Source organism: Sceloporus occidentalis, unplaced genomic scaffold (assembly GCF_023333645.1).
Source record: "Sceloporus occidentalis isolate IW3139 unplaced genomic scaffold, rSceOcc1.0.p SCAF_13, whole genome shotgun sequence".
Classification (NCBI taxonomy): domain Eukaryota; kingdom Metazoa; phylum Chordata; class Lepidosauria; order Squamata; family Phrynosomatidae; genus Sceloporus; species Sceloporus occidentalis.
Window position 1 is genome coordinate 2453863 of NW_028316993.1, and position 16207 is coordinate 2470069.

The 16207-nt window shown below is 44.0% G+C and overlaps 1 protein-coding gene across 1 annotated transcript; it reads left to right on the top strand.

Moving 5' to 3' along the window:
- The first annotated feature begins 730 nt into the window (after nucleotides 1–730).
- On the top strand, nucleotides 731–13643 carry LOC149304553 (KICSTOR complex protein kaptin-like). The gene is made up of 12 exons (XM_089478803.1): nucleotides 731–1096; nucleotides 2432–2514; nucleotides 4472–4556; nucleotides 5250–5304; nucleotides 5712–5787; nucleotides 6816–6889; nucleotides 7497–7606; nucleotides 8038–8151; nucleotides 8345–8417; nucleotides 9374–9509; nucleotides 10460–10669; nucleotides 12023–13643. Exons 1-12 carry the CDS (start codon nucleotides 793–795, stop codon nucleotides 12161–12163), a joined length of 1461 nt encoding a protein of 486 aa, XP_089334929.1. The 5' UTR covers nucleotides 731–792; the 3' UTR covers nucleotides 12164–13643.
- The last annotated feature ends 2564 nt before the right edge of the window (nucleotides 13644–16207 follow it).

The following is a 16207-nucleotide window of genomic DNA, read 5'->3' on the forward strand; positions in this document are numbered from 1 at the left end:
CAGCTCTAGAGAAGAAAAAAGGTTATAAATAAATACAATAACTGTAGTAATATAGAGGGAGGGGGGACAGAGAAAGTAGTTTTACAATTATTTATTTATTTATGGTATTTAAATAAATAAATTGATGGTTGTAAAATATTTTAAAAATAAAATTATATTTATTTATATCCTGCAATATATACACACATACACACACACATATATATATATATATACACACACACTATATATTATACTAATATTTTATGTGTGTGTGTATATATAACTATATATATATATATACACACACACACACACATATATATATATATACACACACTGTATATTATACTAATATTTTATGTGTGTGTGTATATATAACTATACAGTATATATATATATATATATATACACACACACACACACACACACATATATATATATGTATAATTCTAAAACTAAAATCTCATGATTCCATAGTTTGGAGCCGGAGCATTTAAAGCTGTATGAAACTGAATTAGTTTTTCTAGTGTAGTTGCAGCTAACTCCTCCTAGCCCCTCCCCCTTCCACCGCCCTCGTGACGTCACGGCGTATACGCACGCCGTCCTCTCGTCTCTTCCAATCAGAGCAGGCGCACAGGGCGAAAGGAATCTGGAGCGGCCATTTTGAAAGCGGGCGGGCGGGCGGGCAGGCGAAAAGAGGCGTGTTCTGACGTCACATTCTGGCGCCGCGGCGACAGAGAGAGAAAGAGCGAGAGGGCCCGCTTTTTAATATCCTCGGAGGGCTGCCCTTCGCGGTGCCTGAACCGAAAGATGGAGCCTTGTTCCGGCGGTTGCCCCTTTTTAGAAGACAGCTTCACCCGTTTCTCCTCGCAGAGCAACGTTTATGGGCTGGCGGCGCTGCCGGGGGCCTCTCGGGGCGGAGGGCGAGGGCAGGGGCCCGAGGAGGGCCCTCAGCAGTGGGGCAGCCGAGGCGGCCGCGGGCAGGAAGAAGAGGAGGGTCCCGGGGGGCTCCTGGCTGCCACTCTCAAGGGGAAGGTCATCTATTTCCGCTACCAAGGCCTCAGGCAGAAGCTGCGGCCGGTGGCCAGGGAGCTCCAGTTCACCTACATCCCAGGTCAGGGAGAGGGGTCTCTGTGTGTGTGTCTATACATGTATATATATATATATAGGCTGCATCAGTGTCTAGATCCAGGGAAGTCATAGTGCCCCTCTATTCTGCTCTGGTCAGGCCCCACCTGGAAGACTGTGTCCAGTTCTGGGCAACACAATTCAAAAAGGATGTGGAGACACTGGAGCCATGTGTCCAAAGGAGGGCGACTAAAAGGGTGAAGGGTCTGGAAACCATGAAGCCCTATGAGGAAAGACTTAGGGAGCTGGGTCTGTTTAGCCTGGAGCAGAGAAGGTTAAGAGGGGATATGATGGCCCTGTTTAAATACTTGAAGGGATATATCATATTGAGGAGGGAGCAAGCTTGTTTTCTGCTGCTCCAGAGAACAGGACACAATGGAGCAATGGGTGCAAGCTCCAGGAAAAGAGATTCCACCTCAACATTAGGAGGAACTTCCTGACAGTAAGGGCTGTATTGATAGTGGAAGACATTCCCTTGGAGAGTGGTGGAGTCTCCTTCTTTGGAGGTCTTTAAACAGAGGCTGGATGGGGTGATTTGACTGAGAGTTCCTGCATGGCAGAAGAAGCAGTTTGGACTGGATGGCCCTTTTTGGGGTCTCTTCCAACTCCATGATTCTACGTTTCTATGAAAGATTTCTCATACTTTGTTTCAAATATTGATCAGAACAGAGACTGCGGTGAAGAAACCAGAAGAAGACTAGGGTTGGGAAGGGCAGCTATGAAAGAACTAGGCCAGATCAGAAAATGCAAGGGCATAACTCTGAGTACTAAAGCGAGGACCACCCAAGCCAGCGTATTCCCCATCTCCATGTGCAGATGAGAGAGCTGGACAGTCAGGAAAGCCAATGGAAGATATTGTGAACAGCCAAAAAAGACAAACAGATGGATTCTGGAACAAAGCAAGCCTGGCATCTCCCTGGAAGCCAAGAGGATCAAATTGAGGCTGCCATACTTTACCCACACCATGAGGAGAAATGAGTAATTAGAAACAGCAATGATGCTAGGAAGGGTGGAAAGTAGTAGAAAGAGAAGAAGACCCAAAATGACTTATCTTCTTCTTCTCTTCCTTGGATGAACATTGGTTCAGACTTCTGACTTTTTCCCTTGCAAAGTTGCAATAGGAATGGGCAAAGTATAACCTGGGTTTTTTACATGCAGCTCCCCAAAGTTTGTTTTTGTAGCCCCACACCACTCTAAACTCTTTATATTACCCTTTTTCTGGCCAACAAAACCAAACCCTGGATGCCTTGTAACCTTTCATGCAGGTTGCAGCCACCTTCAGTTGCCCTTGATTGATCTTATGTGTCTCTTTCTTTTTCAGTCGATGCTGAGATCGTGTCTATTGACACTTTCAATAAGTCACCCCCCAAGAGAGGCCTAGTGGTGGGGATTACCTTCATTAAGGTAAGCAGTTTTTATAACATGGAGAAACGTAGGGCGGAAAAATGAAATGCACAGATTATGGGGGGCACCTGGATGAATGAAACTACATGTGAAAGGGATCTGGGAGTCCAAGTAGACCACAAGTTGAACATGAGTCAACAGTGCGACGCTGCAGCTAAAAAGGCCAATGCAATCTTAGGCTGCATCAATAGAAGTATAGTGTCTAGATCAAGGGAAGTCATAGTGCCACTCTATTTTGCTCTGGTCAAGTCTCACCTGGAATACTGTGTCCACTTCTGGGCACCACAGATTAAAAAGGATGTGGAGAAACTGAAGCCATGTATCCAAAGAGGGTGACTAAAATGGTGAAGGATCTGGAAACCATGTCCAATGAGAAACAACTTAGGGAGCTGGGGACGTTTATCCTTGAGAAGAGAAGGTTAAGAGGTGATATGATAGCCCTGTTTAAATACTTGAAGGGATGTCATATTGAGGAGGGAGCAAGCTTGTTTTCTGATGCTCCAGAGACTAGGACCCGGAGCAATGGATGCAAGCTCCAGGAAAAGAGATTCCACCTCAACATTAGGAGGAACTTCCTGACAGTAAGGGCTGTTCAACAGTGGAACACACTCTTTCCTTGGAGTGTAGTGGAGTCTCCTTCCTTAGAGCTTTTTAAACAGAGGCTGGATGGCCATCTATCAGGGATGCTTTGATTGTGATTTCCTGCATGGCAGAATGGGGTTGGGCTGGATGGCCCTTGCGGTCTCTTCCAACTCTATGATTCTATGATAACTTGTCCTATACACAACTAGCAAATTTAGTGCTTCACATGTATGAGTGTGAGATGAACACAACTATACCTTGCCTTTTAGTAGTTTTTAGAATTGTTGTATTCAGGAACATAAAACTGTATAAGTATATAACCTAACACAGGTGTGTGTAGGTAATTAGACGCTTGTTGTGGTTCTTTCACAGCACCTATGTATATAACCTGTCAAAAAGTAATGATGTGATCTCATGGTTTAGGGCAGGAGTGAGTAGATCCCCAGATTTCCAGGACCTACTTTTTAATGGAACCTGAAATCTTCTAAATAGACCCCATTAAAGAAGGGATGCACTTAGAAGTAAAATCAAAGGAGTGGTGTGGCACCTATCAGAATAACATTGTGGGTTACAATTAATTTAATCAGGTGCAAGGAGCATAATCTAAGAGGTGTGGTATAATGCCAAGGGTACATGATTGGGGATGATATCAGAGCAAATCTGGGCTCAGAAATTATATTATTAACACTGGCCATTAACAAAAATGGTTGGTGATAACACAAACCTCCAGGTAATAAGTGAGGATAAGTGGGTGGGTTGCGATATGTAAAAGCTCATGCTGTGATAAATCCATTCCTTCTTAAAGTCCCCACACTGCTGTTCTGTTGTATTGATGCGAAACAGACTAGCATGGCTCTTCGTTTGGGCGTTGCTATTTAAAATTAAAGAATTCAGAGCTCAGGACTTTGTTCCTGGAACTGTCACTTAAGACAGCCATAGGGAGTCTGTTCAAACCTGTAAAAGACTGGAATCATCATCACAGGAAACCTAATAAGAAACATTAAGTGGTTCTTGCAGTTACAATTAAATTTAATCCTGTAAAGACCTCCATTTGACTTCTGGGAATACAGCATCAGTGCTTTTTTCCAGGCTGTTTTTGAACCTCTTTATTGCCACTGTAGCTTACCTATCAGTAAGATGCGCTTGTTAAAAGCTATACTATGACTAAAGGTCTTACATAGATGGGATACCCCCCCACACACACACACACCCATTCAAGTCATTATTTTACTGACAGCTTTCCATTTGCTTAAATCAGAACAGAACTTATGATGCCCGCCACCTCAATGCCATGTACATATGAAGCTATTGTGCTCTTATTTCTGCTGTGAAATGAACTACATTATGCCTGTTTTATTTCTTCTCTTCTCCGCAGGATTCTGGAGACAAAGCCAGCCCCTTTCTTAACATTTATTGTGACTATGAGCCAGGCTCTGAATATAACCTAGATTCGATTGCGCGTAAGTCTTCACTGCCTCTTTCCGCCTTTTAATCCTAAAGAGGGAAAGATCTTTGTCCCCTTAGCTCTCCCTCTCTGGTTTCTTCTGGTTTCTTCCCTGCCTGTAAATCTGCATCTTGTAAGTGTGATATACTGTATTAAAAGCAGTAAGGAAATCTTCATAAATCCTGTTGAAGGCAGGATTTAATTTTTCTTGGTGTGGAATATGGCTTTTCCAGAGCCTGCTGCTTTGTCAAGGCTTGTGGAGTTGGAAATTTAAAAGCGACTGGACATGGTTCCATTGGCAAACAGAAGAGACTTTTGAGGCCAACATTTCCCTGTAATCAAGTGGACTAAAACTTGCTATCTTAATGCACATTAAATTGTCTCTGCATTCTAATTTGGATAACATCTGATCCTCAGCAGCACTGACCTCCTTTTGATTTAGGGATAACCCTGAACATTCATAATGTAATGAAGCTTGGAATATATCCTTTCATGCTTGGAAGGAAATTGGGATTGTTGGGTGGGGGGGTTGGACTACAACTTCCAGAGTCTTCCGGGTATCATAGCCAGTGGCTGGGAGATTCTGACAGTTGTCATCCAAAGGATGCCTTTTCCAAGCTTTGTTCATGCTCTTGGTGTGGGATTGGGGCCCAGTTTCTTTTTTGTTCTTCAGTGAGTATCCTGATCCCCATCCCCCTTTTCTCTCTAGAGAGCTGTTTGAACCTGGAGCTGCAGTTTACCCCTTTTCAACTCTATCATGCAGAGTATGTATGATTTTAACCCTTTCTCATCTTTGCTAAAACTCAATAATACCCCTGACCTTCTAGATTTGCTCCTTTCAACCTTTATAATTAGTCAAGTAAACCATTAGCACATTCAAGAGGGGTTGGCTTTAGGTTAAGGGATCTCCATTGTTGGGGTTCATCAACTGGCAGTAGATTGAAATGCCACACAATGAGAATTGTAAAAAATTATTTTGAAGATGCATGTTTGGGCAAGACTGGTCTAAACTGAGCTGCTAATTTGCGCCACTTATTCTTGAGTGTCTACATGTTATGTGCATGTGTCTGGTTCAGAATGAGGCTTATTGGGGAGGGGTGAAATAAACTCAATATACTGTATGTGTATAACTTGATTGACATTTTTTAAAAAGCTGCTTCTCTCTTGGCAGAGTCCAGGTTGGTGGGCAGCCAGAGACAGTTTTCCTTCTGAGTGGTAATGACCCTGCTATTCATTTGTACAAAGAGGTAAGGCCACTGGTGAACTCTTCCCTCTGTAATGCTTGTTTGGGTGCTCTCCTTGAAAGCCTATTTTGTTTAAATTTCACTCTGCTATTCCACTTGGAGGGACTCCCCACAACAACTGTTTAGCTCTGAGAAATACTTTTATATTTATTTATTTATTAATTAAATGCTTGGCTTGGTTGACTACTTTCTGGAAGCTTATTTTGTTCAGATTTTAACATGCTATTCCACTTGCACGTGCCCCTCCCATCACATCCATTTAGCCCTGAGAAATCATTTATGTATGCATGCATGTATTTAATATCCTGCCTTTCTCGCAATATGGGACCCGGGGCAGCTTACCACAAGCTTGAATCATAACCAGGAGGAGGCTTTGCCAATGCCTCTCACTGAGAAGGGAAGAATTAAAGTGCCCTTTGCCTGCCAAGACTGAACTGACATTGGTGTGGAGGGTGGTTGGAGCTCCTCTGGCTTCTCATCTCCTTTTCAACTTAATATAAACTTCTCCCCCATTGGTTTTGCTTTTTTTAGAGCCTAGTTGTTGACCACTGCTCTGTAATGTGTATTTAAAAAGCACTCTGTTGTTGTTGTTTGTAATGGTAATGACAGTTTTTGTTTTTCCCCAGTCCATGATTCAGGGCAGAGTACAAAATCCTGCCCAGCCTGTCTAGTTAGAATATATACAGCTTTGATATTTGTATCACATTAAAAAATGGTTAAACTAACAGTAGAATTAAAAGCAGTTAAAAACAATGCCATTTGCACCTGCCTATGGGATGAGAGCAAGGAGGGTGCCAATCTAAAGTCTCTATTCCAGAGCCTGGAAGCAGCCACTGAGAAGACACTCTCCCATGTTCCCACCAGCTTTACCCCATGAACTGTTTGGCTTTTGAGTGTAGGTAACACACACCTATCCTTTCCTTATCATGGCAAAAGATGGGGAGTTGCATAAGTAGAAAGCCTGGGCAGCATCAGTTTACATGATGGAGTGGTGAGCTATGGTATGACTGCATGACACTCCTTCCTTACAGAATGAAGAGCTGCACCAGTTTGAGGAGCAGCCAGTGGAGAACCTCTTTCCCGAACTCAAGGAGCTGCCAAGCAAGTAAGGCAAGGCTGGTTTGTGGGGAAGGCTAACCCCTGTGTGAATCAGAAATGGGGAGACAGTGCTGCTAGGAGGAGGGCAGGTAGCAGGGCTGTAGTTTGTATATTGACAAGGTATCCTTTCCATGCATGTGCACTTTCTGTGATGTAGGACTCAGTTTTGATGCATCTACAGCAATTTGTGAAAAATCATTCTCTTCTTTGACATGCCTACAGGCATTCAACATTTCATCAGAGAAAAGCAAATTTAGTAGTGTTGGCTTTTGAAAGTCGCATGTTGGAAGGAATTTCAAGTGGACACTTTTTCCAAGTTTACAAAGAAATCATCGTTTATTAATAGGTCAGATCATTATAATAAGATGACTTGTACACATTTACTTTCTAAGCACTGTTCTTTAGTTTACACAACTATTTTGGGAGGTGGTAATGAAGCTTACAAAAACTCAACAGATGCCAGAGGCCGGAATTCCAAAGATTCCATAGTATGCAATGAAGGCAGTTAGTGGGATGAAAGTATAATTATTGTAGTGTAAAAGAGACCCCTGTCTCTCTCCACAGTTTTCAGTTTAGGCCCCTTCCCTAAAATTATGATGGTTCCTCCTTTGCAGTGTGCTGTGGCTAGATGTGTACAACATCCCAAATTCAGGAAAGCGCCTCACAGCCTTTGGCTGCCAGAGTGGTTATATCCGAGTCGCCCATGTTGAACCCTCCAGCAGAGGTGAGTTGTTTTAAAATGGTTTTTATTTATGTTGGTTCAGTAGCAGGTTCCTTGGCTCACAATTGGGCTTCCCAGGGACTTGATTGTACAACTGTTTTTGTGTGCTTTAAAGTTGTTCTTGACTTAAGATGAACCTAAGGCGAACCTATCACAGGAGGTTCTTGGCAAGATGTGTTCAGAGGGGGTTTACCTTTGCCTTCCTTTGTGGCTGAGAGACGGCGACTTGCCGAAGATCATCCAGTAGGTTTTCATGGCTGAACAGGGTTTCAAACCTTGTCTCCCAGACTCCTATCTACACTATGACTACCACAGACTTTAGCAGTCTGGCTATGCTGAACTGCAGAATTTGTTATTTCCGACTTGCCCAGCAGTGGTGGCATTGCTTTGATGAGGGCTCTTATCTCCCCCCCTCCTTCAACTCCCTTCCTCAGTGGTACTACAGAGTTGGAGCATCCAGCAAGATGGTCCCATCTCCAAAGTGCTGGTCTTTGCCCTGCCCACGGGCTCCTGTCTAGGAGATCTTTCTGGAACGGCACCTTTACATGGTAAGAAATAGGAGGGGCCATGGCAGAACCTCTAGAGTCACAAACTGGCAAGGAAGATGAGACCCTGGTTTCCTTAAACTCAGTAGCCTTTGGGAGTGGCAGAAGGTCCCAAATTTTGTTCCCTTTATAGGCCACTCCAGCTTTGTGTGCGTGTCTGTATGTGCATTTTTAATGTTTGTGCCTTCTCTCTCAGGTAGTGCTGGCAGCCATTCTCAGAGCTACAGCGTCCTTGTCACCAGCACTATTGAGCTGTCGGTTGTCTACAGGTGAGCAGAATATCTGCCTAGCCTGTTATTAGGCTCCACTTTGCTTTGAAAAGCTAGAAAATGTGGTGTTTTTTTAGAGGCGGGTGACATTCACAGAAATGGAATAAGTTATCAAGTGTATATGGAGGGTATTTTTGTTGTTGTTGGGGCTACCACAGTTTTGTTTTTTCTGAATTGGTAAAGTCACTGAGAGTCCCCAACATAGCTGAGTGGTAAGTGCTACTATAAAGGTACAGCTGCACATAGGATGTTGGCCCTTCCTGGGTTGTGACTATACCACCCACTTTACCACTTGTGAGGGGTACCATGACAAATCATGGTGGTATTTGCTGTTGTCTCCTTGATCTCCAGAGACCCATTGTGGTGTAGTGGCTTGAGTGTTGGTTATGACTCTGGGAGACCAGGTTTCAAGTCCCCAGTTGGCCAAGGAAACCCACTGGGTGGCCTTGGGTGAATCCTACTGTCTCAGCCTCCGAGGAAGCCAAAGGCAAACAATCTCTGAACAAATCTTGCCAAGAAACCCTGTGATAGGTTTGTCTTAAGAGTCTTGGTAAGTCAAAAACAACCTGAAGGCACATAACAACAGCAACAACAACTTGGTGTCCTATGTTTTAGGAGTGGACAGTTAGGTCTACTTAAATGTGAGCCCCATATGTATTTTACAGTCTTCAGGAGAGGATTTTCCCTTGGTCCTATCACCATCACCAGTTTGTTTGGTGAAGACATGGGAGAAACCTTTCTCAGTGGCTACTCCTAGGAATTCAAAAGCTATTCTGATTTTAGCTGGTTGGGGTGGAAGGGTGTGCAGTGTATCTTTCTACTATGTGCAGAATGTCTTTTTGATTTGTTCATTTTTAACTGGATTTTACCCCTTATTGACGCGTCTCCCAAAATAAGAATAACTTTTTTGCCAGCTGTGTTCTATGATATGAGCGATTTTCCTGTCTCCTTCCCAGAAATATATTGCAGCGGGGCCTTGAGGACCAGTTGATCCTGCCCTTGAGTGATCACTATGACAGCGTAATCTGTGCCCTTGTAACTGACGTTGACTTTGACTGTGAGCCTGAGATTCTCCTTGGCACTTATGGACAGGTAGAGTCTGAGTCTTCCTGTTGTCCTTATCAGCTCAGATATATTGGTGCTGTTTTCCTCCCTACTTAAATTCTCTCTAGGGGTTATCAGAGAACGGGTTTTTCATAATAATCTTCTTTACAAATAGCTTTACAAAAAGCCAAGGTTTTCCCCAGCTGTGCTTCCTAAGATGCTGAGGCTGAAATCTAGAAGAAGCTGCTGGCACCAGAACTTGGAATAATTACTTTTTTTGGACACCTTGCTCAGGATTCTGGGATTTGCAGCCCAGAAAACCCAACTTTCACAGACTTTGTCTCTTTGAAGCAGTTTTCTTTCTTTCAAAAATAATCTAAAGCTGGGATAGCCTCATAAATCTTGCAAATGCTGTGAGAGCTCTTAGGAAGATACAGATAGAAACTCAAGAGGAGCCAACATCTGGAGGTGCTGAATAATGCAGCATGAACTTGGAATTGCATCTCACACCCAAGCTGGGCAAATCATACATGTCAGTGCTTGAGTTAAGGGGGGTTACGCAGCTGTTGAAAGAATCTAAGCAAAAGCCCCAGATACAAATGTGTAGAGCTGAGAGTTAGGAGCCTCATGACCTGGGGCTAAATCCAGCCCTCCTAGGATCCTAGTCCTGTCCCCCTGTTTGTCCCAGATGGCCAGAACCCCTTTCCCACGATTCCATTATTGATGCCTCCCTGGTGCCTGCTGCAGGTGTTGTGTTGATGAGAGGAGGAAAATAGATATTTGGGTTTGCTGCACTGGAAAAGTCTATGCAGGAGGGTTTTTGGGTGACAAAAATTGACTCTTGGCCTTCATGAAGTTGCCTAGTCCTGTTCTATCACCATGAATGATGAAAATCTACTTCTAAAGATTGCTGAGTTGCCTAGGTGCTCCTCAGTGAAAGCTGTGCTGACTTTTTGGAGTGTTCTGTTGATTGCGATCTGTCTTCCTTGGCCTTCCAGGAGCTTTTGTGCTACAAGTACAGGTTCTCACATGGCCATGCGGTGGGCACAGCAAAACCCCATCCCTTTGGTCAGCCTGATGGGGAGTTTCACCTACTCTGGCAGCGCACTTTCCCCAGTCCTCTCCTGTCCATGGAGTATGTGGACCTGACCAGCGATGGGCTCTGTGAACTGGCTGTGGTGTGCTTGAAGGGGCTGCATATTCTCCAGGTTTGTGATGGTGGTGGTGTGGATTGTCATTGGAAATCTGGGGGGTGGGGGGGTGGCAGGATAAGGCAGTTTCAGCAAGCCCTTTCCCATTGGCCCTCTTTTCATTTTTTTAAAAATATAAGTTGACTCTCACTTATCCGGAATTCAGAAATCCAAAATATTCCAAAACCCTTTTTCATGTCAGGTAGTCACACCTTTGCTTTCTGGTGGTTCAGTGTACACAAACTTTGTTTCATGCACAACATTATTAAAATGACTGTACAAAATTGCCTTTAGGCTATGGGTATAAAGCGTATAAGAAACATACATTTATTTCATGTTTAACCTTTGTCCTGTTTCCAAGATATCTCATTATGTTCATATATGCAAATATAGGTATTCCAAAATCCAAAGCATTCTATATATTCTCCCAAGCATTTCAGATAAGGGAGACTCAACCTGTAATGAAAAGTCAAGTATGTGTGAGCCATTCTTTGCATTCACTGGCCAGAGCAATACTGGAGGCAGGTTTAATTCTTCCTGATCCAGTTGGGTAGAAGAAAGGTTGCTGAGTTCTTTGTAGTATTCCTGAAAGTAAGAGGCCTAAGTTCTTAATTAAAAACAAACAGATTAAGCTGAATATGCAGGAGAGAGGCTGTAAGAGGTCTTCAATGTCCCTGAGAAACTTCCCCTCCCCAACCCTACAATGTCTTCTGCATGGCCCACTCCTCCTCCTCTCAGAATAAACATTATTAGAGAACTCATAATAAATTAAAGAAAGGTTATCCCAAATAACTTCTAATCATATTCAATTCTTTAACCGCAACACGCTGGCAAAAAGCCCAGATCTCCAGGTGTAGCCGATCCACTTTGCGCTGCCAACTTTTGCTTCCGACACACTTTCTTTTTGATTTCCATTTTATTCTGAGCTTGGCGCTGACTCTTGTTCAGCAGAGCTGAGCATCACAAGAACTGAAACGCCAGCATCTAAACACACTCCTCACCTGTTTAATGTACTATACTTACAAGCAGTGCCTGTTTATTGATGCACCTTTAGACCACTTTGTTTCTTGAGGACAGCAGCAGTGGTATGTTGCTTCTATCTTCACAGTCATCACACTCTATTTCTGGGTATATGTTCTTATCAGAACCTGGAGAAATAATTTTCCTGGACTATATAACTCCCAGCATCTGGTGGGGGGATTCTGCGAGATGTAATCCAGAAAAGTTAACTTTCCCCAGTGTTGATATTTTTGTAAAGAGAATGATCCATTATTTTGTGTCCTGGCAGATCAGAAGACAAGTATAAATTCTTTGACACAAAATCTTTTCTCTTGCTTTCCATCTTTCAACTGTACTCCCATCTTCCAACAGCATAGCCTCACACAGGCAGCCCAGTGTCTCTTGGAGCGGCTTCGGTTAAAGGTGGCAGGTTGCGAGGCCCAGGAAAGTATCACTCTGCACCTTCAGGATCCCAAGGCTGAGGAGGTTGAGGGGAGTGGATCAAAGGAATGATGGAGGTGGCTGAGCCTTTATTGCTTTTTCACTTTGTCTGGAAGAAGAGATGAATCCAGATGGTAGTGGCTTTCCAGAGGCACCTTCCAACTCTGTTGAAGAGTCCCAGAAGGGAACCGGAATCAAACAGAGGGCCATGGCAGGAATGAAGTGAAAGGATGCAGGCAGTCCTCTCAACTGACATTTCTGGGATGCCTCTCCATGTGTAAAGATAACTGGACAGTAAGTGGTCTTCTTGGTACTTGGAGGCAAACCTCACTCATGATTCATCTTGCAGATTTTTGTAATTCTTGCCTTCACCACCAAAGGTCTGCCCTGAATTTGACCTGACCTGACTCTGTAAATAGAAATTAAACTTTGTATGATGAGCAGTGTGGCCATGTGATGGACTGAATCCTGAAATGCCATGAAGACAGCCATTCCTAATTTATTTTAAAATGTCTCAGTAGCCTTTCCAAGTATTCAAAGCAGCTTGCATCAACAATAACAACAGCACATTAAAATAAAAGCCACACAGCAAATCTCAGTAAAGCAGTCAAAATCTTCTGCAAAGTCATAAAGACACGGGTACTAAGCAGAATAGCTCTGAGTGTTTTTGGTTTCAGAAAGCCAAAAGATCCCTCCCATTGTGAGCAGGCTTACTTTGAAATAGATCCAATTGTAGCTCTTGCCCCCCATGTTCCCTCCATTTTCTTTTCACTTTCCAAAGCTAAATCTCATACAGTCCTCTGTAGCTCAGTGGTAGAGCACATGGTTGCATGCAGAAGGTTCCAGGTTTAGTCTTGAACATTTCCAGGTGTGGCTGGAAATGTGTTCCCTTGATAGACATTGTTAATCTGAGTACAGTTGTGTTGGGTATGCTCTAGGATACAGCTATGGCTGCCATTTTGCTTGAATGAAAGTACCATTCATCATTTCTGACTACTTTCAGAGAACGGCAAGGATGAGGAAAGCATGTACATGCGTGTGTGTTGGTTTCTCAACCTCCTTCTTCCAAACATGCCTCATCACAAAGTTGTGACATGTGGTGACAAGATGGGGGCTTTTTTCATTGGCACTAGACTGAGATGCTCATCTAGTTGAGTTGGGCTGGGAATATAGCTCAGTAGGATCAGTACAAGAATTGTGTGTCTAAAACCTCAGATTCTTGAGTTAAAAGAATAATAGGGAATTGTAATTTTCTAAAGGAGCTTTCCCAAGGACTTGGGTAGGTGGATAAATAATCGGACATGATAACAGGCAGCTTCTTTGGCTTGTTAGGACGCAGCCAAAATGTTGCCTTTTAGAGGGAATTTTTGGCCTGGACTAACATTATCCAGCTGGCGTAATTCCGCCCGCAGCCACCCCCACTGCTTCCAATATTCTCCCTTGGATGTTTTCCGACTGTTAACCATTATTTTCAAAATCTGTATTACACTGCCATCTTGGAAGTCTTGACGGACCAGCAAGATCTAATTGTTTTAATCAAATAAATGAACGAAAGCAGGACAGTGTGGAGATTGTGTTGAAAAAGCATGTTTCTGGTACGTATGGCTGTGAAATTAAGCTGGGATGTCTTTGGGCACCGGGTGCTGCTGGCTGAAATCCCAGAAGCCAGAAGGTTTAGTTGATTAAGATTTTCATTGATGGAGGGGAAGGGAGTGCAGAGAGGGGTTCATGGCCCTGCATGATTCTCTGCCTCTCCCATGACTAGCCTATTAAGAATAAATTATGCCCGATAATACAAATTGTAGCACGCAAGCAAAGTTTTTTACAGATTTGCTCAGTTAGCACCAACTATGCATGCCACATAAGATTTCCTTTTGTGACACAGCTATCATCATCTTTATCACAGAATCTTAGAGCTGGAAGGGATAACAAGGGCTGTCCCACCTCCTTCCATGCAAGAATACACAACTCAAGCACTCCTTAAAAATGCCCACCCAACCTCTCTTTTAAAAACTCCAAAGATGGAGAGTCCACAACCCTCCATTGCGCAGTCGATCTACCCTTACAGTACAGAAATTCTTTCTAATGGTTAGGTGGAATCTCTTGTAATTTGAACCCATTGGTTCATGTGCTAGTCTATAGAGCAGCAGAAAACAGGTTCACTCCATCTTCTACAGGACATCCCTTCAGACATTTTAAGATGGTTATCACATCTCAATCTTCTCCAACATAAATGTGCCCAGCTCTCTCTGACTTAGAGGCACAGTCAGAGGACTCAGACTCTGAAGACATGGAGGAGGCTGAGATGGGCAGATCTGAGGCTGCCTGGATCTACAGTCCCAGAGGAGGCCCAGGAAGCTGCAGAGGGAGGAACGGACTCTAGGTTGCAGGTGCTAGGACCTGTGGAGTCAAGACAGGTCAAGGAGTCTTTGAGACTAGCCAAAAGGAGAGCTAATAGGTTTCAGCTGAGAGAAGCTGAGGCCTTTTAAAGGACCTCCAGCTGCAGAGATTCTTTGCAGATGACAATCAGTCTTGCAGCCTTGTTCCTTGCTCTTGGATTCATGACTCTGGTTATCTGACCTCTGGACTTGCCTTGCGACTACAGTCTTGCCTCTGCTCTTTGCTATGACTGACTGACTGGCATTGTGTGCCCCTTGGACTGGACTCTGGACTATTCTTTTGTATACTCCTCTGCTGTGCTGTCCTCAGTAGATCAAAAAGTCTGGAAGCTATGCCCAATGAGACATAGCTGAGGGAAATGGATCTGTTTAGCCTGGAGAAGAGAAGATTAAGAGGTGGCGTGTTAGCCATGTTTAAATATTTGAAGGGATGTCATATTGAGGATGGAGCAAGCTTGTTTTTTGCTGCTCCAGAGACTAGGACACGGAGCAGTGGATTCAAACTAGAGAAAAGAGATTCCAGCTCAACATTAGGAAGCACTTCCTTTCACTAAGAGCTGTTTGACAGTGGAAGATGCTGTCTTGAAGTGTGGTGGAGTCTCCTTTGGAGGTTTTTAAGCAAGCTGGATGGACATTGGTTGGGAATGCGCATAGCACACACATCATTCCTAGGCTGTCCTGAACAGGGGAGCTGTCCATTGACACCTGTGCTGAAATGCCTTGCTCAGTCTCCACTGGGAGAAGGCAGATCAGCCAGAGTTCCTGGGTGACTTGTAAAGAAAGAGTTGAGCAAGGCTGTGGGTTGTGGTGGTGGCCAACCCTGGATCAGCCCTGATTCTACAAGAAGAACAGGTCCCTTATGTGCACACACTGAACCCCAACTCCAACCCTACATTGCAATGGGGAGGTGTTCCCTTGTGCCAGTCTATCCATGCACGATTTTGGAAATAGCATATAAATGACCCCAGAAAACCTACCCAGGGGTAGCTGTGTTGGCCATGTAGCACAACTCCAATAACACCCCAAATCCTTTATGGGGCAAACCAAAATGCGTAAAATACATGTCGCAAGCTTTCAAAGCTCCACTGGCTTCTTTGTCCGGGAAAGGTGTTTAAATAGAAATCATACAGGAGGGGAGGAAAAAACATTACAAGAACAAATCATGGTAATGATAGTCCCAAGAGTGCATTTAGCCAAGATGTTACTAAAAACTAAGGTGCACATGCAGAAATGTAAATCCAAAGCGCACTGCAGAAATGATCCAGTTTGAGACCGCTTTAACTGCCCTGCGCTCAGTGCTAGAGAATCCTGAGATTTGTAGTTTGTTGTGGCACCAGAGATCTCTAACAGAGAAGCCTGAATGGCTCACAAAACAATTCCCAGGATCCCCTAGCATGGAGCCAAGGCAGTTAAAGCAGCTTCAGACTGGATGGTTTCTGCAGTCTGTTTTGAACCATCAACTCAGGCTTCTTAGTCCTGCTCCAAATGGAGGACGTTTTGGAGATGCCTCCTGGCCAGGGAGTTGACATGGAGGACATGTCCTGGAAAAGGAGGATCTCTGGTGATCTAAGGGGGAACCCTGTCTTTGAGCTGCCCCAGATGGGAAGCTTCTTGCTGGCTGTAATGGTGCCAGCTTGCTGGCTGACATTCTTGCCCCCCCCTGCCCCTCTGCCAGCTGTTTTCTGTGGGTCCCCAGAGTTCCCTTCCTCTCTGCCCC